We start from the raw sequence: 17,553 nt of genomic DNA, 5'->3' as shown, positions 1-17,553 counted from the left end.
AGGATGGCGCCAAAGCCTGGCTTGATAGGAAAGTAGTACATTGTTGTCAAAGTGAGCCATTTTGACTATCGGCAACGAGTTAACCTAAATTCCTCGTAGTCTTTGCCGCATGTGCTGTACAGTTGTTTTCACAAATAGGTTCAACTTTCAAGGCCTTTTATGAACTCCTTATCCAGTGTTGATATTTCATGGAAACAAGTGGAGGACATTAAGTAGATAAGCCAGAGGCGGTGCGTTTCCTCGCATGCACGCAACAACAACGGCACAGATGAGATCAATGCGGCCGTAATTGGATGCAGCGCGCCGTCGACACTCTTTGTCACTTGCACGTCGACAATCAAAACACAGCGAAATGCGCGCCCGTCACACCATCGTTTTCACATCGGTGATGGCGATAAAAGCCATAACGAGAAGCTTTTACTGACACTCCCCAAAATCTCTTGAGCGTCACGTCAGCGTTTGGGAGCTTGTTTTTCTTCGAAAACTTTCAAAAGTGCATTCGACAGACACATCATTAAGTCTGCTGCCGTTCTCAACGCTCGCAAATAACGCCTTGACATGCGCGAGGATTCCTGAGCTCGTTTCTATTTAGCAGCCAGCAGTTGACATCATGTCACTAGTATTGTTATTTTTCCATTGGGCTAGAAGGAATTTGGAATTGACAACTTAAAAATATCAGTCTGGTGGGTGTGGCTTATGCACAGCTTCCAGTGAAGGCAACCAGTTGCACAATTTTCCATGAATTATTGAGTACTGACTCGTAAACATGCATACAAATGATCCTTTTTATTTTTTTTTTTATTTTGTGAGCAGTCAAGTAGCCACTTGATTGGCTCAATGATTCTCATCCGCTGTGCCAGGAAATGTAAGAGGCGGAAAATGATCCAATTTGACAGGCAGAACAAAGCCATTGTCCTCCACTAGAGGGCAGACGTTCTGTTGCCACAGTCCCAGCTTAATGTTGAAAGTATGATAGCAAATTTTTGTGGCTGTTGTGGTCGAGTTGCTTTTTCAAATTCTGGTCGTACGCGTTGCGCCGGACATGTTGAGAATTTCCCGTAAGCTTAGTATCTGCTTTTGTATACAGACAGACTCTGTGTGGAGAAGAAATCAACTGTTGACTCTTTTTCCTCACTGTAAACAGGATGAGTGAGAATTTAAAGCAAAGCAGATCAAATTACGAACGTTTCCCATAAATAGAAGCTTTGACACGGTGTCTCTTCTGCTTTTTATATTGTAATTTGCTGATACATCAAGTGAAACTATTTATTTTTGGAGCGTCCATCAGAAATAATGATAAAAGCCAACATGTAAATTTGGGCAGCAAACTTTCCAGGAGTTGCATTTCCTCGTATCCCATCGTTGAGAACAAGTTACAAAGATATGTCAAAATAATTTAGTCGCGTGGCATGCGACACTATATAATTAGAACAAAATTGAAGCCGCTTCATTTATGAAAGTAACGAATCATTTACTGCGTCCCCCTCAACATGAGGTCCGCAGTCGACGATTTGTATGATTTCGTACTTTTTAAAAAACAGAGACAGTTTGAGGAGGAGAAATAAACTTAGTTGACACATTTAATACTTTCTTGTTTCTTCACTTTCCACACATCAGCACTATTTCATGTAGCGCACGAGCTAACAAGCTAACGAGAACACGGCCGGCCGGGAAAGCGTCTTCATTCCGTACGTTATCGCAAAGCGGGGGATCAAACCAAATCTCTTCTCGTATTTGTGGCCGCGAGTGAACATTGTTGAGGTCATCAATGTCCAGCAGGTTGCAGCTCTCAGGGAAGGTCTTTCTCTTGAGAGTCCTTCTCCAACTCCCGTGCCACTTGCACTATCACCCTGGGACTTTTCAGCTGCTGCTTTTCGGCACTGTCGGAACACTTTGAGGCCATCGCGGAGCGGTTCTGAGAAGCCCGCCTGGCCTGCGTCTGCTCGGGGCTGACGGCGATGGCGCCGTCACCCGGGCCGGGCCCGCGGCCGCTCAGCTCAAACACCTCCAGCCTCTGCTGCGACTCTTCCGCCGTGAAGTACTTGGGGGAATACTTGAAGGAGTTTCCCGGGTAAGCGAAAGGGGAGCTGGCCAATATGGAGCCTCTTTGCCATTTGCCCCGCATCATTCCCAGCACCTCGTAGCGGAAGCTGGAGATGTCCTGCTTGAGCTCCTGAAGGACAAACGGCGTCACGAGCGAATGACGACTCTTCGACTTGGCGGGTTTACGCTACCTTGAAGTTTTCTTCGGTCAAACCTTTCTCCGTCTTGGCATCTCGGATCATTGCCGCCACGTACCTCTTGATGAGATTTTTCAAAACCTCCTAAAAGGTCACGCACGGGGATGCGGAAGTGATATATCGATCGTCGCCGATTGTTTCGGATCGGGCGCCTTACCTGATACTCGTGGTTTAGTCGCACATTGTCTGCCGCTCGCCTCTGCAATCGCTCAAGTAAATTCACCATTAGTCTGTCAGCGTAGGAAACGATCCAGGAAGATTTGATAAAAGAACTTACCCCTAAACTTTCAAAAGTTTCAAGTCTTTTTATGCTGGGCACGTGAAACAGATGCGCTCGTATCCACCCCGTCAGATAATAAAACGACTTGGGACTGGGTATGATGTTGAACGGCGACGGCAACGTTCCTCCCTCTTCAAAGTAGCTCATCCATAATTTAGTTCTTGCAAATTTCCACTCGATATCCGCGTGATCCTTCGGGAGAAAATACGGCTTGTTTGTCAGAGGCCGACGCCAGACAAACGGGAGCGGTTAGGTTGGTCCTCACCGCAATGTGCTGGTACGAGTTGTTCATCATGGCGATGAGCATGTTCAGCAGCACCACCAGGGAGATGATGTTGTACGTGCCGAACATGGTGGTTCCGACAAACTCGGTAAATTCGTGGGGCGGCTTCACTCGTGTCACGTAGAGGGAAATGAGGCCAAACACGGACCAGAATAACGACTGCAGCGTCTCGAATAACCTAAAAAAAAAAAAAACATCAAGCGCAACAACGTACATCAGGTCTGGCCGGCGACACTATTGGTCATCCGGGTCGTACGTGGAGAAGGCGTTGTTCTGCTGCATGCAGCGGATTCCCTTGCAGTTGTCGCCCACATCGGTTCCGTAGTAGTAGTAGAGCTGGTTGAGGCCGTTGGCGAAGGCCAGCAGCACCAGACAGTAGATGAAGAGGAACTTGAGGATGTCGAGGAGCATGCGGCCCAGTGAGATCTGCAGCGGGCCCAGGTGGGAGTTGGCGGTGAAAAGGCAGATGAGGCGCAGGGAACTGAAGATGTTGGCGATGGCGAAGAGCGCCTCGGCAATCAGAGTCGGGTGCCACATTTCCCAGCTGCATCGGGGTTTGTGCCCGCTGTACTGCAAAATAAATACGGCGTCAGTGAACAGGCGCCTTTGCCCGCTGTGATCTTGGCTTCATCTAGCTTAAGTCTACTCTTTTGTCACCTCTTTAGTGACTTCAGGTGTGCCCCAGGGCTCTATCCCAGGGCCCCTGCTTTTCCTCCTCCACCTCCTCCTAATGTCATATTTTAAAATTATCTTCCATTGCTTCATGCTCTACCTCTCCTGTAAACCTTTTAACTCCAGCCTTGACTTGAAGTTTACACTTGTACAGTACCTTTGCATAGGCAACAATCTTGAGGGAAATGGTTGCAAGGTACAACGCGTTCATAATGAAGTCCATGATGTTCCACCAGTCATCCATGTAGTCTTGGAAACCGCTATCCCACATCTGCTTGATCTCTGTCCAGATGAAACCTTCAAGACACAAGCAAGTGGTGGCATTATGACCAATCGCCGGGAAAAAAACGAGAAATTGTTTACCGATGACCCAGGGTAGGATCATCCATTCCACCACGGTGGGTGCCGGGCCCTGAATGTCCCGCTGCGGGGCTTCGATGTGCTGCGACGCCAAGAAGAGCAGGAACAGGAAGGTCAAATAGGAAGCGGCGTGACAGATGAACTTGATGAAGGGCTTGCGGATCAACAGGCCGTAGCGGCTCTTCGGCGACACCAAGTAAAAGATGGACAAGACTGGGAAGAGGAGCCCGATGAGCATACAGGTGACCAGTTTGACCGCCCAGTGCCGTCTTCTCCACCCCGGGATCTGATCGTACCAGCGCGACGCCAGCAGCTGCTGACAGTTGGGCTGGGCCACAAACTATCAACGAGACAAAGGTCGCAATCAATCAACTGCCCACCAAATAATCGAAAGCAATCCACAATGGTCCTACTTATTTACCAAAATCCCGTTTGTCTGCTTTTTATCGTTCATTTTTTTTTCATCATCCCTTCTTTCCTAACAAGTTGTCCAATCTGGTTTTCATCCTCTGCTGTCAAAACATCTGCAAGGCATCTTTTTTTTTTCTGGGACCGGGAGTTCATTTCAGCTTAACCTCGTTACAGCCAAATGGATTCTCTCCATGGCGGGCTGGCTGATGAGGTCATCTTTCCACGCAGAATCCTTTTGAATCTTCCCATCTTGCCTCGGGAGTGGCCAAATTGCATTTTTGTGGCACAATGGACACCGTCCGGCATCTCAGCCTTGCGCTATTATTTGGATCAACACCCAAACTCTGGCAGCAGGAAGAGATGGATGGATGGATGGATGGATGGATGGATGGATGGATGGATGGATGGATGGATGGATGGATGGATGGATGGATGGATGGATGGATGGATGGATGGATGGATGGATGGATGGATGGATGGATGGATGGATGGATGGATGGATGGATGGATGGATGGATGTTGTGGACAACTGCTAAGTGCTTGAAAATGTTCTGCAGCGTGTCTGTAACCACCTTGGAGCCATCCAATCAGACAAACCACAATAGCAACCTGTAAAAGGTTTGCGGTCATGTGCTGAGCGTCAATGTCATGCAAACTTCCAAATGAGGAAGGTCCAGAACATATTTCGTATCACGAGTTGAACCATTCAATCGTAAAAGCTGATCTCCACGACCTTTGTCCTTTCCATCCGTTTCGACTTTCTGAAGCTGACATCAATTTTTGCGCCAACAGTATTTCCCGCAATGTCTGATTCTTTCAAGTTTCAAGGAAATCCGCACGTCTTTGTCATTCTCAGTCTCTAATCCAATTGTCGTGGGACGGAGGAGGCAACGGTAATGCATTACATTAAGAGGCAGCCTCGCAATTACGGGCTGTCCAAAGCTCCCGCAGGACACCTCCGAGCATTCGGAGCCATTTGTGGCTCATCTCCACACGCATCTTGTCACGAGGCCAGCGCCTTTACAATTTAGAGCTAACGACAGCTTGATGTCTCGTTTGCTTCTTTTCGGGAGCGCTAAAAATGTTTTACAGCCAATCATTCTAGTTGATAAAGCGTCTTTAGGACCAGAAGCGCCTGTACGAATGAAGATGTAATTTGGGATGTCGGCAGTATAATGAATGTTGACCTGTGTTCACAGCTCAGGTTGGCGGGAACCATAACATTTCATGTCAACGATCTTATCACGATGGAGTTTCTTTCGGTGTTTGCGGGATTCCCGGCTAATCAAAATAGCTTCCCTTGTGGTTATTTTTGAATTCATTGTTCTTTCAGACGAGTCTTTAGGGCCATCTCAAGAAAAATCGCCCCAAAGTGTATTTGCCAATCGTTAGGGGTTCTTTTGAAATTCTTCACACAATGGAGAGGAGAGCGCGACTTGTTCTTGCGGCTTACCTCCTTCTGACAGTACTTGATGGCCAACTTGACCCGGGCCAGATCGTTGGTGTTCTCATCCAGCAGCGGGTTGATGTCGTCGCGGTAGTTGAGGATGATTTCCAGCTCCTTGGAGCTCCTGGTCTGATCCAGGAGGTCCTTGGCGAATTGTTTGCAGGTACGCGACAGCGCCTCGTACTCGGCCTTGAACTCGTTCTCCACCCTGCTGAGCTCCTTCAGCTCCCAGCTGAGCTGGAAGGCGGTGAGGAAAGGGTCCTCGCTGGACAAGGCGATGAGCGAGGGGCTGGCCAGCGCCTTGTAGATGTTGAGGCGGCAGTGCGAGTGGCGCAGGCCGTCCACGTCTGAGCTGGACACGCACTCCAGGCAGTCGCACAGCACGGCGTGCGGCTGCGGGATGGACACGCCTCGCTGCACCAGCAGCTTGATGATCTCGTAGTTGTTGGTGTGCGCCGCCAGGATGATGGGAGTGATGTCTGGGGTGAAGCCCCAAAACTGCTTGTCCTGCAGGATTGGCGGGAGCTTCTGGGGAAAAGACAGCGTTGAAGATCGAAGGAGGAAGATTCGAGCGTGAAGGCGGCCACTGGTGTTCTTGTACCTGTTTCTCCCCGCTGGGCTTCTTGTGGTTGAGCAGCAGTTCCACGGCGCCCACCACCTGCTTGCGGATGGCGTGCAGCAGGGCGTCGCCCACGTGCACGTTGTAGCTGAGCAGCAGGTCCACGATCTCCAGGTTCTCGTTCTCGATGGCGATGAGCAGCGCCGTGCGCCCCAGCGAGTCCACGCAGTCGATATTGATGCGGAAGTAGATCTCGGCCTCCTCCAGGGCCTCCTTCACCGTGGCGTAGTCGCCCTTGCCCACCGCCCCCAGGTAGGCCCGCTCCAGGGCCGAGAGCTCCGGCTCGGCCCGCACGATGCGCAGGGGGATGCGATCGCTGTAGGAGGGGCTGCCCGTCTTCTTGTAGTACAGCCGGGACATGGTTCCCTTCCCTTCCCTTTCCCGCCTTGCCTCTTATTTGCTTTGAGAGTCCGTCTTAAAACTGTGCTTGCTTGCAATAATAAGTATTTTTTTTATATATATGCTGCAGACAGACATATAGTAGGTAGAACCCTAACCCTTAACCATTTTTGAAATCTTTCTATACTGAACTAGAATTGGAACTTCTTATGGGATCATTGAACTCATTTTGTAATATCTGACCAAAAGATGGAATGACATCACAGTGCATACCCTCTTCTTTTTTTTTTTTTCACCCCCCCATCAAATGCAAATCGTCTTTACCTTTTCGGCGGTGCAAAGTAGCCACTCGGTGGACGAGAAGAAAATGTCAAGGAGGCGCAAAAATGACGAGCTTGTAATGGTGAGTCAGAAGTGGTCCAGCACGCAAGGCAGGACGCACTAACTCAATGACATGTCAAGCAGTCAGCCACTCCCTCCCTCCCTCCCTCCCTCCCTCCCTCCCTCCCTCCCTCCCTCCCTCCCTCCCTCTTCTATGCTTCCACCTCCCTCTCCATGCTCTCAAGTCTTTCCTCTTTTTCCTTCCTCTCCGACAGCTTTTCAATTTCAAACTCAAGCATGAGTGGTGACCTTTGCCGTCGTCGGTCGGCTATTATCACTCGCAAGAAGACGTTCACGTGACACCTTGGTGTTTTCTTTTTAGTGACTGACAGATCTTTATCCCCACACAGTTTTCATAGTGTTTATTGAAAAAAAAAAAAGCCTCATGAATGTCTTAAGCAGCATCTCATTTTTGTTGGCCGCAGAAATGTTGTCACCTTCTTGATGGCTTACTGTGCCCCACATCTGCTCACTTGTCTTCTAGCTCTTCAGTTCAGCATCCGTCCACTAGAGGGCAGACGACAACCCTTCTTGTTAGACGCTCAAGCGTGTCCATGACTTATGATAGCTGCTGCACTCGGGAGCTGGAGATTTTTTTTTTGCCCAACAGGGATGGAGGGAAGAGAAAAAAAAAAAAAACATCCTCCAGGGGATCATCCTTTCTTTTTGGGTGTCTGATGAAGTGGACAAAAATCTAGGCCAGCAAAATGGTTAATGGCGAGCCAGTCTTGCGGTTCACTTCTTGGCATGTTGTTTACTGCTTTCAACTTTTCCTCGCTTAGAAGTTTTATGTTTGTCATAAATAAGGTTCAGCGCCGCAAGCACCTCGAGAAGCTACTCAAGACGTTTGCGGCAACATCATTGAATATTAATTGCATCGTTTACCGAGGAAGACTTTTCCTCTTCCCTATTCAGCGAGTCAGATAAACCGCACTTTGTATTTCAAGCCAATCGCCGGGCCGGATCGGATTTGTTTTCCGAGGCGGTTGACCTCGCCGCGCGGGTTTCGACCTCGCCGCTCCAGAAGAACCCTGATGATGCAACGGTCCGAAATTCAAACACCATTAGGCGAACATGAACTCATTAGTGCCGCTGGATTGACACGTTGACGCAAGCTGAACACAGTCGTGCGTCACATACGACCTGGGTGTCAAACCCAAGGTCCGGGAGCCAGATACGGCCCGCCACATCCTTTTATGTGGCCCGCAAAGTCAAAGTACTAAAATTGCCTTCACTTTTAAAAAATAGAGCTATTGCTAGCATTTTTTTTTACCATTTATCTATTCAACGTATTTGAATGTTTTTTACTTGATTTGAAATCCAATTATGCGCTCATGAGATGTGTCCGCCTCCCGGCAACAAATGCGATTCCCAAAAAAGCCTGAGCCAGGAGGGTCTTTCTTGTTTACGCAACTCGTAGCGTCTGCTCGGGTAAAAATACATTTGACTCGGGTTCCTCCCCCCCTCCCCTCGCAGGCGATGCGTTGGAGGTTGTGTTTGTTGCAGGTATTTGTGGGCTCAGCAACGGCATCACCTGACAAGATTGAGCAAGCGTTTGTCAGTTGGCTCGCCGCTTCCCATTAAAGCTGTCAGTCCAGCGTGTGCGTGCGTGTGTGTTTGCTGTGTGTGGTTTTTTTTTTTTTTTTCTTCTGTGTGAGGGGCTAGCAGAGGCAGGGGGTTATAAATCAAACTCAAGGCCCCATAAGTGAAGTCCACATCTATCAGGAAGCATCAATTACAACAGTTAACAGATGACAGACGACTCCGAGGGGCAGATTAAGTCCATTACGGCGCGGCGGGGAGAAATATTTGAAATATTCCCCCCAACCAAACTCCCTGACCCATTTTTGGGCCACAACAGGCCCTCAGCTAGAAGCTTGTTAGTTGATTTTGAGTGTTGTTTTTTTACAAATGACACGAAGAAGGTAAAACGCCATTTTAATCATCCCACGCAGTGTCGACAATTGCCGTCGACTCCCAGCAGGCAACTTGGTCATCGAGTCGGGGGGGGGGGGACTTTGAGATTTTCATATGCGACATGTTGAGTCGGAAGCACGGAGGAATGCCTTGTGCTAGGCCCCTTTTATTTGATAGCTGCAAGAAAAATATCAGCATCAAAACATCTTAGCTGTCAAGGTGAAGACAAGAAAGCGTCGATTAACCGATGACGATTATTCAAAAATAAAAATGTAATGGCTTACAACCCATGTAAAAAAAATAAAAATAATTAAAAGTATTTTTTTAATGATAACAATATATTATTATACGAGTAACTATGCTTTAAGAAGCAACGACAATGTCACCTACTTCTATTTTCCAGGTCGCCATTTATTAAGTAAACAGTAAATAAACCTCATTTGACTTGTTTGCAGACGCCGTGTGATTGCACCTGCCATCCGCCGCCGCCGCCGTCGCCGTGGCAGCGATGCGTGCCTGCACGCCCGCGGGAATTGCGCCGCAGCGGCAAGGTAAAGAATATCATTAAATCTGACTGGCTCGCGCTGGCTGTTTAGTAGGGCGGCATCCCGAGAGTAATGAAAATTGCCCAAGATGGATTTGGCTAGCGGCCGACAATTCGCGGATTCCGCAATTTGCCTCGGTGGGGCCCGAGACGGCGCTGCCACTGTTTTGCGCTCCAAGCAAGCGGCGGAAAAGAATTGCACCTGACAGAAAGTTGATGAACTGAAATTGCCTCCGCCGTGACGTCGGGCGGCGCCGTCTAGGGGAATGACCGCTCGCGTTGCTAGCAAAAAAAAATAGTCAGCAAGGTCTGCTCCTCTCTTCTGTCAATAACATGGTGTTTTAGTTATTTTTATGATTTCGAGGATTTGCGGCAAGGCGGTCAGCAGGGCTGGCTCATTTGTCCATCCGTCAGTGGACGTCGGGACGTCCATCCTAGTACCTCGTTATCTGGTGGCGCCTCCTGCCGCATACCTCAACGCGCTTGTAATAAGAACGGCGCCGCTGACGGACGAGTCCGGCCAGCCGGCCTCGACACTCGCCTTGGAGCCAGACGGGGAAAAATGACAGACTGCTGTCTATCAATTATGCATGTGCGACAAAAAGCGTTTGGTCCTTGGTGGTAGCAGCACAGTTTGGATTCATTTTGCTATTTGCTTGTCATTCTCGAGTATCAACCATCTCAATTGTGGTCGCTGCTGTCATCTTCAACAAACTTCAAAGTTGCCTCGCTACTCTTTCTTGTCTCTCTCTATCTGCAGCAGCAGCAGGCCGCTTCATTTCATTGTGCCTTCCGTTGAAAGCTGTTGAGTGTCGGGAATTTCATTTTTATTTATTTTTTACCTTGTCACTCTTCATGCTCGAGTTTTTGGTGATCCATTGAGTCGAACTTGCCTTTTGCTAGCGCCGGTGCGAATGAAGACATCCGCCATTTTTTGGGGGGGGGTTCTATAATGCTGTGCTGTTGTGCGGCCAAGGTAGCATCTTATTCGATTTTCAGTAAAAGCCCTCTTAGGTGTTTTGTTGCCGTCTTTGTCAACTTTGGCTCAATGCGAGCGCTGTGCGAGTGCGATATCTGAGCCCCCGCGCTTGGGCATCTTAGCCCGAGCCAATAAATCACAGCGACGCCTCTCTCCGGCACCTTCCTGACACTGTGACACTCTGCTCCGAATTGACAATTTACACCAAATTTGATCTAAATCCGATATGACGGAATATGATAAAAGTTGGCTCCGCCTCAAGCCCAAGCCCAAAGCTTTGGGATATGATCCAATTCCCTCTCTGCGGGGGTTGCTGTCAGAGCGTTTTATTCCGCCGCCTTTTCCCTCCCATTTTCTCTTGTATCTGGAAGCTGTCAAAGCCTGAGGGCCATTTGCTGGCAGTTTGCTCGCCTCTGCTTATAATTGGACTCTGTCAACAATGTCCAGCGCCCGTTCCGATACATGCCAAATTTTGACGTGTGGCTTCTTGGGGCATTGGGGGGGAAGTTTCTCTATACCAATCAATTATCTAAGGTGGATGTAATAAAAAAATCTCAATCAAATAAGCCTTTCGCATTATGATAAAGTAACTCAATTAAAGCTGAGTCTTCTCGAGTGTCTTGCGAACATGACCGGCATTTGAAATATCGACACAGTAGCATAATCACGTGGACTTTTCATTCAAACTGGATTTGGTGGTAAAAAGTACAAAATGTGGCTTTGTTTTTAGCTTCTGAAATTGCCAGCTCCCTCCGGATATCAAGTTAAGGTCACAAATGTTCACGGGGCGTGTCCCGACTTTGTTTATCAATACCGTCCGGAGCGTGACATGAAAAGCATCCAAATGGGGTCAGGGCCCGTCTTGATGCTTGAGGTCAAGTTTGCGGAGGGGACAAAAAAAAAAACACGGCCCGGCTATTTTGCTATTTTTAAATGCGCTCAGTCATGTGGATGATACTTTAAAGCTGCTTTTGATCGATGTACTTCTGGTCGCACTGCTGCTCTGCCGCTCGGCGGGCGTCCTCTCGCTCTTCATCATCACCGCTGCACACGGATCATGACCGGGCTTGTTGCGTGGCAGGAGAATGTGGAGCTGAGGGCCGAGGGGCGACACGCTGAAGGAAGTGGCTGACATTTTAGGATGAGAGGAAAAGCCACAGTTATGTGTACTCGAAACGGTCACAATGAAATCTGAAAGAAATGAAAAATAACTATCATGTTCAGTTAATCATTCTCTGAGCGCTTATTTATATATTTAAATACCTTGTCTAATGATTTCTATGAGACTTCATAGTCTGGCTAACGAGTACAGATATACTAGTCCCAAATTATTTGACTTTGTCTTTTTGACCATTGTCGTGCAAAGCAAGTCTGCAGTCTCGCCAAAAGAGGGAGACAAAGTTTTCGACTTGCACAGCATTTCTTCTGCACTCGTCTTTTGCCTCGCATTAGAAGCAGAGACTTGATTGTAAGAGGCACTCCGTGTGCGGAGGAAAATGAAAATATGCTAAATGTCATCCAAGTGACGCATGGGTTGAAGTGGTGCGTTTCAATCTGCTCTCGGTGCAATCGGATTCCTCCCGTGACGGCGGCCAATCGGCTGCGAGGGGGGCGCGGCCGCGCTTTACTCGCTCCAAGAGGCAGCGAGCGTGAAGTTTGGCTCGCCAGTGCACAGACGCTGCGGGAGAATGGTGCACCTTGGCGGCCGGGGCTGCGCGACGCCGTGCCACTTTGCAACTTAGTTGTGTGCCTGCTCGTGTGTGCATGCGTGCGTGCGTCCGTCCGTCCCTGTGTGTGTGCGTAAAGTTAAGCCGCGGCTCCAAATGGCTGCAATCTGTCCTCCGCGCGCGCACGCGTCCGGCGCCGCTTTTCTCACGCTGGCGCTCGTCCTCACCACGACGAGCGACGCGCAGTTCTGGGAGCACCACGGACTGTCCTACGTGCTGCGCTCCGAGCTGTCCGAGGACACGGTGCTGGTGGCCAACAACGGCATCCGGGTGCCTTTCGGGAGGGCAGCCTTTGTGGATCCCGTCAACGACCTGGTGATTCAAGTTCAGCCCGGTGACAGGTGCACCATCACCGTCTTGGACAATGACCCTCTGTCTCAGACGCCCGGGACTCTAAGCCCCAAAAAGTTCCCGTGTGAATTTGGCCCCAACGATGTCAAGTACTCCCACTTTGGCTCCCGGAGCCCGGCCAGGGACCGGGTGAGACTGCAGCTCAGGTACGACACGCAGACGGACACCGTTGTGGTTCCTTTCATGATGGAGGTGGAGGTGGTCTTCACGCAGCTGGAGGTGCTGACCAAAAACATGCCGCTCACCGTGGAGAAGCTGCTGGGGACCAGCAACCCCATCGACAGGCGCGTCTTGGAATTTACATTTGACAGGCAAGCGCAGCGGTGCAGGGTCACGCCCCTGTCCGGCGGCGGCGGCGCCTTGCCCAGGTACGGAGTCCTACTGGACGAGGGCGGCCTGGCTACGGGGATGACGGACTGCGACCGATTCACCGAGCTGAACCTCCGCTATCGCCACACGTTCCCTTTGAAGTCGCCGAGCCGAGATTACCTCCCGATGGTGGTGGAGCTGCATGACAAGGAGGGCAACCTGCTCAAGCAGGAGTTCTTCCAAATCTTGGTCAGGATTAAGGAGGGCGAGGAGAACACGGCGCCCAAACCCAGCTTCGTGGCCATGATGATGATGGAAGTGGACCAGTTTGTTATGACGGCCCTCACCGGCGACATGCTGGCCGCCGAGGACGCCGAGTCGCACCCCGACGAGTTGATTTTCAACATCACGTCGCCGTTGTCTTACGAGGAGGGCTACATCGTCAGCACGGACGACAGGAATTTACCCCTGAGCTCCTTTTACCAGGCTGACCTCAAAGACTTCAAAATCGCCTACAAGCCGCCCGCCGTGGATTCAGACAGCGAGCGCATTTTCCAGCTGGAGTTTGAGGTGGTGGACACGGAGGGGGCCGTGTCGGACCCTTTTGCCTTTATGATCGTGGTCAAGCCCATGAACACTCTGGCCCCCGTGGTGACCAGGAATACCGGTCAGTTGCTGTACGAGGGACAGTCCAGGCCGTTGTCCAGCTCGCAAAACCTGGAAATCAGTGACGAAGACAACCTGGACAAGGTCAAAATCGCTGTGATCGGCGGCCTGAAACACGGCCATTTAACCGTCTTGGGCTCAGGCGGGAAATTTTTCACGCCGGCCGACCTGAACGCCGGCCAAGTCGTTTACCAGCACGACGGCAGCGACACTTACAGCGATAACATTGTTTTTCGAATGACGGACGGCTCGCACCAGGTGGAGTTTCTCTTCCCCATCACCGTCGTGCCCACCGACGACGAGCCGCCCATCGTCAACGCCAACACCGGTTTGATTCTCTTCAAGAACCAAATGGTGCCCATTTCCTCCCTCATGCTCAGCGCGGCGGACATCGACTCGGAGGACTCCACCATTAAATTCATCGTCCAGCCGCCCTTTTCCACCATCGGCCAGGTGCTGCTGCGCCAAGCCGAGGCCCCGGAGGACCCGTCCACCTGGAAGTTCAACACAGAGGAGGAAATGTATGAGAAGGCGGTGAGCGAATGGCTGCAGCGGGACGTGAGCGACGGCAAAGTGTTTTACAAGCACGTGGGGCCGCACAGCACCAGCACGCTCTTGGATCAATTCGCGTTCCGTGTGCAAGATGACAACGACCCCCCCAACCAGTCGGAGGAGAGCTCGTTCGCCATCAAAATCCTCCCTGTGGACGACCTCCCGCCCGAGCTCCACCCGGAGGCCGCTTTGCATATGACCGTGCACGAGTATCAGCTCACGCACTTGCGCAAGAAGTTCCTACGCTACACGGATCTGGACTCGGAGGACCGGGACCTCAAATACGTCATTTTGCAGCCGCCGACAGACACGGACCAGAACAACCCCGTCGTACTGGGCGCTCTGGTTTTGACGGAAAACCCCAAAGTGGAAGTGACAACTTTCACTCAGGCCCAAATCAACCATCACAAAATAGCTTACCAACCGCCCGATCTGGAGCTGGGCATCACCAGCCACGTTTTGCAGTTTCGCTACAAAGTGGAAGATGTTTCGGGGAATAGCGCCGACGGTGTTTTTACCATCTTCTTGAAGCCCGTGGACAACAAGCCGCCGCAGATTACCAACTCTGGATTTACAGTGCTGGAGCGGGGGGCGCATATCATCACGAGCGCTGAGCTGTATACCTCCGATTCAGACACGGACAGCAAAGGCATCTCTTTTACCGTCGCTCGGCCTCCCCTGCACGGACACCTCCGCTTGGTGTTCACAGACATGACGAGAGGAGACGCTTTCAGCCTCGAGGACATTGACGACGGGCGCATTTCATACGTACACAACGGGGACGAATCGACGTCCGACTCCGTACAAATAGACGTCAGCGACGGGGTCCACGTGGTCACGATTACCGTAAAGATTAACGTGAAGCCCATCGACGACGAGACTCCGTCCGTTAGCCTTCCGGCGGGGACCATCGGCTCCTCCATTGATGTCTTGGAGAACGGGGCGACTGAAATTACCAGTAATGTCATTCAGGGGCGAGACGAGGACACGGACGACCTCCGTTTGACCTTTATCGTGGAGGACCCGCCGTCTCTGGGTGAAATTTTGGTCCGAGGGGTCCCTTCGGTCACGTTCACCCAGGCCGACGTCATCAACGGCCACGTGATCTACGCCCACACCGGCGGCGAGGTGGGTTTCACCACAAGACAAGACATTTTCAACTTAACTCTGACCGACATGTCTGACGAGTGGGCGGTGGGAGGTAATAAGATTACCGGTGTGAGAGTGCGCGTGACCATTCTACCGCTGGACAGCCAGGCCCCCCAAGTCTTTGTGGGGAGACTCTTTTCCGTCGTGGAGGGCGAGAAGAACGCCATCCAGACGCATCACATCGGCGCGGATGACGTGGACACGCTGGTGGAAGACCTCCTGTGCACCATCGTCGTGCAGCCCACGTCGGGCTACGTGGAGAATATTTCCCCGGCCCCCGGCTCGGAAAAATCCAGGTCCGGCACGGCCGTCAGCGCTTTCACCGTCAAGGACATTCAGCGGGGTCACATTTACTACGTTCAAAGCATCCACAGAGGAGTGGAGCCGGTGGAGGACAGGTTTACATTCAGATGCTCGGACGGAATCAATTTCTCCGAGAGGCACTTTTTCCCCATTTCCATCATCCCGGCCAACGATGAAAAGCCAGAGATGTACATGAGGGAGTTTGTGGTCATGGAGGGCATGAACATCGTGATCGATACGCCCATTCTGAACGCGGCCGACGCCGACGTCCCCGCCGACCAGCTCACCTTCATCATCACCCGACCCCCCGCGCACGGATTTCTCCTCAACCAGCTCACCACGGGCACCGTGCCCGTGCACAACTTCACCTTGGAGCAGATCAGCGAGGCCTCCAGCATCGTTTACGAGCACGACGACTCGGAGAGCACGCAGGACAGCTTCGACGTGCTCCTCACCGACGGCAAGTTTACTGTGCAGAGAACGGCGGTGGTCATGATTATCCCCGTGGACGACGAGACGCCCAGGATGGCCATCAACGACGGCCTGGACGTGGAAGTGGGCGACGTCAAAGTCATCAACGGCGACGTTTTACGAGCCACCGATCTGGACTCGGAGGACGGCGCGCTGACTTATATCGTTCGCCTCGTGCCCGGGCAGGGCTACTTGCAGAAAAGCACGCCAGACGGCGTGCTGCAAAACATAACCCTCGGAATGAATTTCACCCAGGACGAAGTGGACCGGGGTATGATCGTTTACGTGCACAACGGCCAGGAGGGCGTTCGCGACATCTTCAAATTTGACGTGACGGATGGCTTCAACCCGTTGATTGACAGATACTTTTATGTCACCGTGGGCGGCATCGACATGGTGTTCCCCTACGTGGTCAGTAAAGGCGTGTCCCTGAAGGAAGGCGGCAGGGTCACTCTGACCACAGACCTGCTCAGCACCAGCGACCACAACAGCCCGGACGAGCACTTGGTCTTCACCGTCACCCGAGCTCCGGTGCGAGGCCACCTGGAGTGCACGGACACGCCCGGGATGCCCATTTCGTCCTTCACGCAGCTTCAGCTGGCGGGCAACAAGGTCTACTACATCCACACGGCCGACGACGAGGTGAAAATGGACAGCTTCGAGTTCGAGGTGACCGACGGCTACAACCCCGTGTTCCGCACCTTCCGCATCTCCATCACGGACGTGGACAACAAAAAGCCGGTGGTGACGGTGCACGGCCTGGCGCTGACGGAGGGCGAGAGCAAGCTCATCACGCCTTTCGAGCTCACGGCGGAGGACAGAGACACGGCCGACCGACTCTTGACGTTCACGCTCACCCAGATGCCCGTTCACGGCCGGCTGCTCTTCAACGCCAGCCGGCCCGTGGCCTCCTTCACCAAGCAAGACCTCAACGAGAACATGATCAGCTACAAGCACGACGGAAGCGAGAGCGCCGAGGACAGCTTCTCCTTCACGGTGACGGACGGCACCCACGCCGACTTCTACGTCTTCCCCGACACGGTCTTCGAGACCCGAAAGCCGCAGCTCATGAAGATTCGCATCGTGCCGTTGGACAACGGCGTGCCGCAGATCGCGGTCAACAAGGGCGCCCCCACCTTGCGGGTCCTGGACGGCGGGCGCCTCGGCTTCGTGATCACCGGCAAATCCCTCAAAGCGGAAGACCAAGACAGCACGCAGGGTTCTGTCCTTTTTCGGATTACGGGCGCCCCGCAGCACGGCTACCTGGTGGACACCAGCAAAGGAAATGCCACCGTCAGCACTTTCACGCAAGGTACCGGTCTTTGTCACATTCTTCACTGAAAGTTCTTCATCATGTTTGGGATATGTTCTTGTCAAAGTTCAATATATACATACACGACCAAAGAAAAGGTATTTTATTCCAAAATACGCCCCCTTAAAAAAAATTGCATGTCTAATGTCCACAGGGATTTTGCTCTGTCTCTCATGAGGTGGCCAAAACAGATTTTTATGAATGAAATAATTTATATCTTTGAGCAAAGCCACCCTCCTAT

At 51.5% G+C, this 17,553-nt stretch overlaps 2 protein-coding genes across 5 annotated transcripts in view; one reads left to right on the top strand and one right to left on the bottom strand.

Annotated features, from left to right (window-relative positions):
- Positions 1–1,252: 1,252 nt before the first annotated feature.
- On the bottom strand, positions 1,253–7,099 carry trpc4b (transient receptor potential cation channel, subfamily C, member 4b). 4 transcript variants are annotated; one of them, XM_049726672.2, is made up of 10 exons: positions 6,295–7,099; positions 5,700–6,218; positions 3,839–4,175; positions 3,633–3,772; positions 3,060–3,373; positions 2,786–2,981; positions 2,518–2,712; positions 2,398–2,439; positions 2,235–2,324; positions 1,253–2,173 (listed from the first exon to the last, which is right to left on the bottom strand). In XM_049726672.2, exons 1-10 carry the CDS (start codon positions 6,670–6,672, stop codon positions 1,790–1,792), a joined length of 2,595 nt encoding a protein of 864 aa, XP_049582629.1. In that variant the 5' UTR covers positions 6,673–7,099; the 3' UTR covers positions 1,253–1,789. The 4 variants fall into 4 exon arrangements, with proteins under 4 accessions (XP_049582629.1, XP_049582628.1, XP_049582626.1 ...); XM_049726671.2 differs by having other exon boundaries at positions 5,700–6,221; positions 6,295–7,098; XM_049726669.2 differs by having other exon boundaries at positions 3,633–4,175; positions 5,700–6,221.
- A 5,010-nt stretch (positions 7,100–12,109) lies between these two features.
- frem2b (FRAS1 related extracellular matrix 2b) overlaps positions 12,110–17,553 on the top strand; it is a 40,233-nt gene continuing 34,789 nt past the window's right edge. Inside the window, exon 1 of the mRNA XM_049726661.1 lies at positions 12,110–17,312. Coding sequence (XP_049582618.1) covers positions 12,296–17,312 — 5,017 coding nt within the window. The 5' untranslated portion in view covers positions 12,110–12,295. The remainder of the gene's footprint in view (positions 17,313–17,553) is intronic.

The sequence above is a fragment of the Syngnathus scovelli genome, chromosome 7 (assembly GCF_024217435.2).
Source record: "Syngnathus scovelli strain Florida chromosome 7, RoL_Ssco_1.2, whole genome shotgun sequence".
NCBI lineage: Eukaryota > Metazoa > Chordata > Actinopteri > Syngnathiformes > Syngnathidae > Syngnathus > Syngnathus scovelli.
Note: the sequence above shows the minus strand (reverse complement) of the source record. Positions and strands in the feature narration are given on the sequence as shown.

What these genes read in the sequence shown, in the direction of transcription:
- trpc4b (XM_049726669.2), bottom strand. Translation starts at nt 6,672, where the DNA reads ATGTCCCGGCTGTACTACAAGAAGACGGGCAGCCCCTCCTACAGCGAT. An exon ending in AGCCCAGCGGGGAGAAACAG is followed by an intron (nt 6,222 to 6,294) that starts GTACAAGAACAC and finishes TCTTTTCCCCAG; the next exon opens with AAGCTCCCGCCAATCCTGCA. An exon ending in AAACTTTTGAAAGTTTAGGG is followed by an intron (nt 2,440 to 2,517) that starts GTAAGTTCTTTT and finishes GAGCGATTGCAG; the next exon opens with AGGCGAGCGGCAGACAATGT.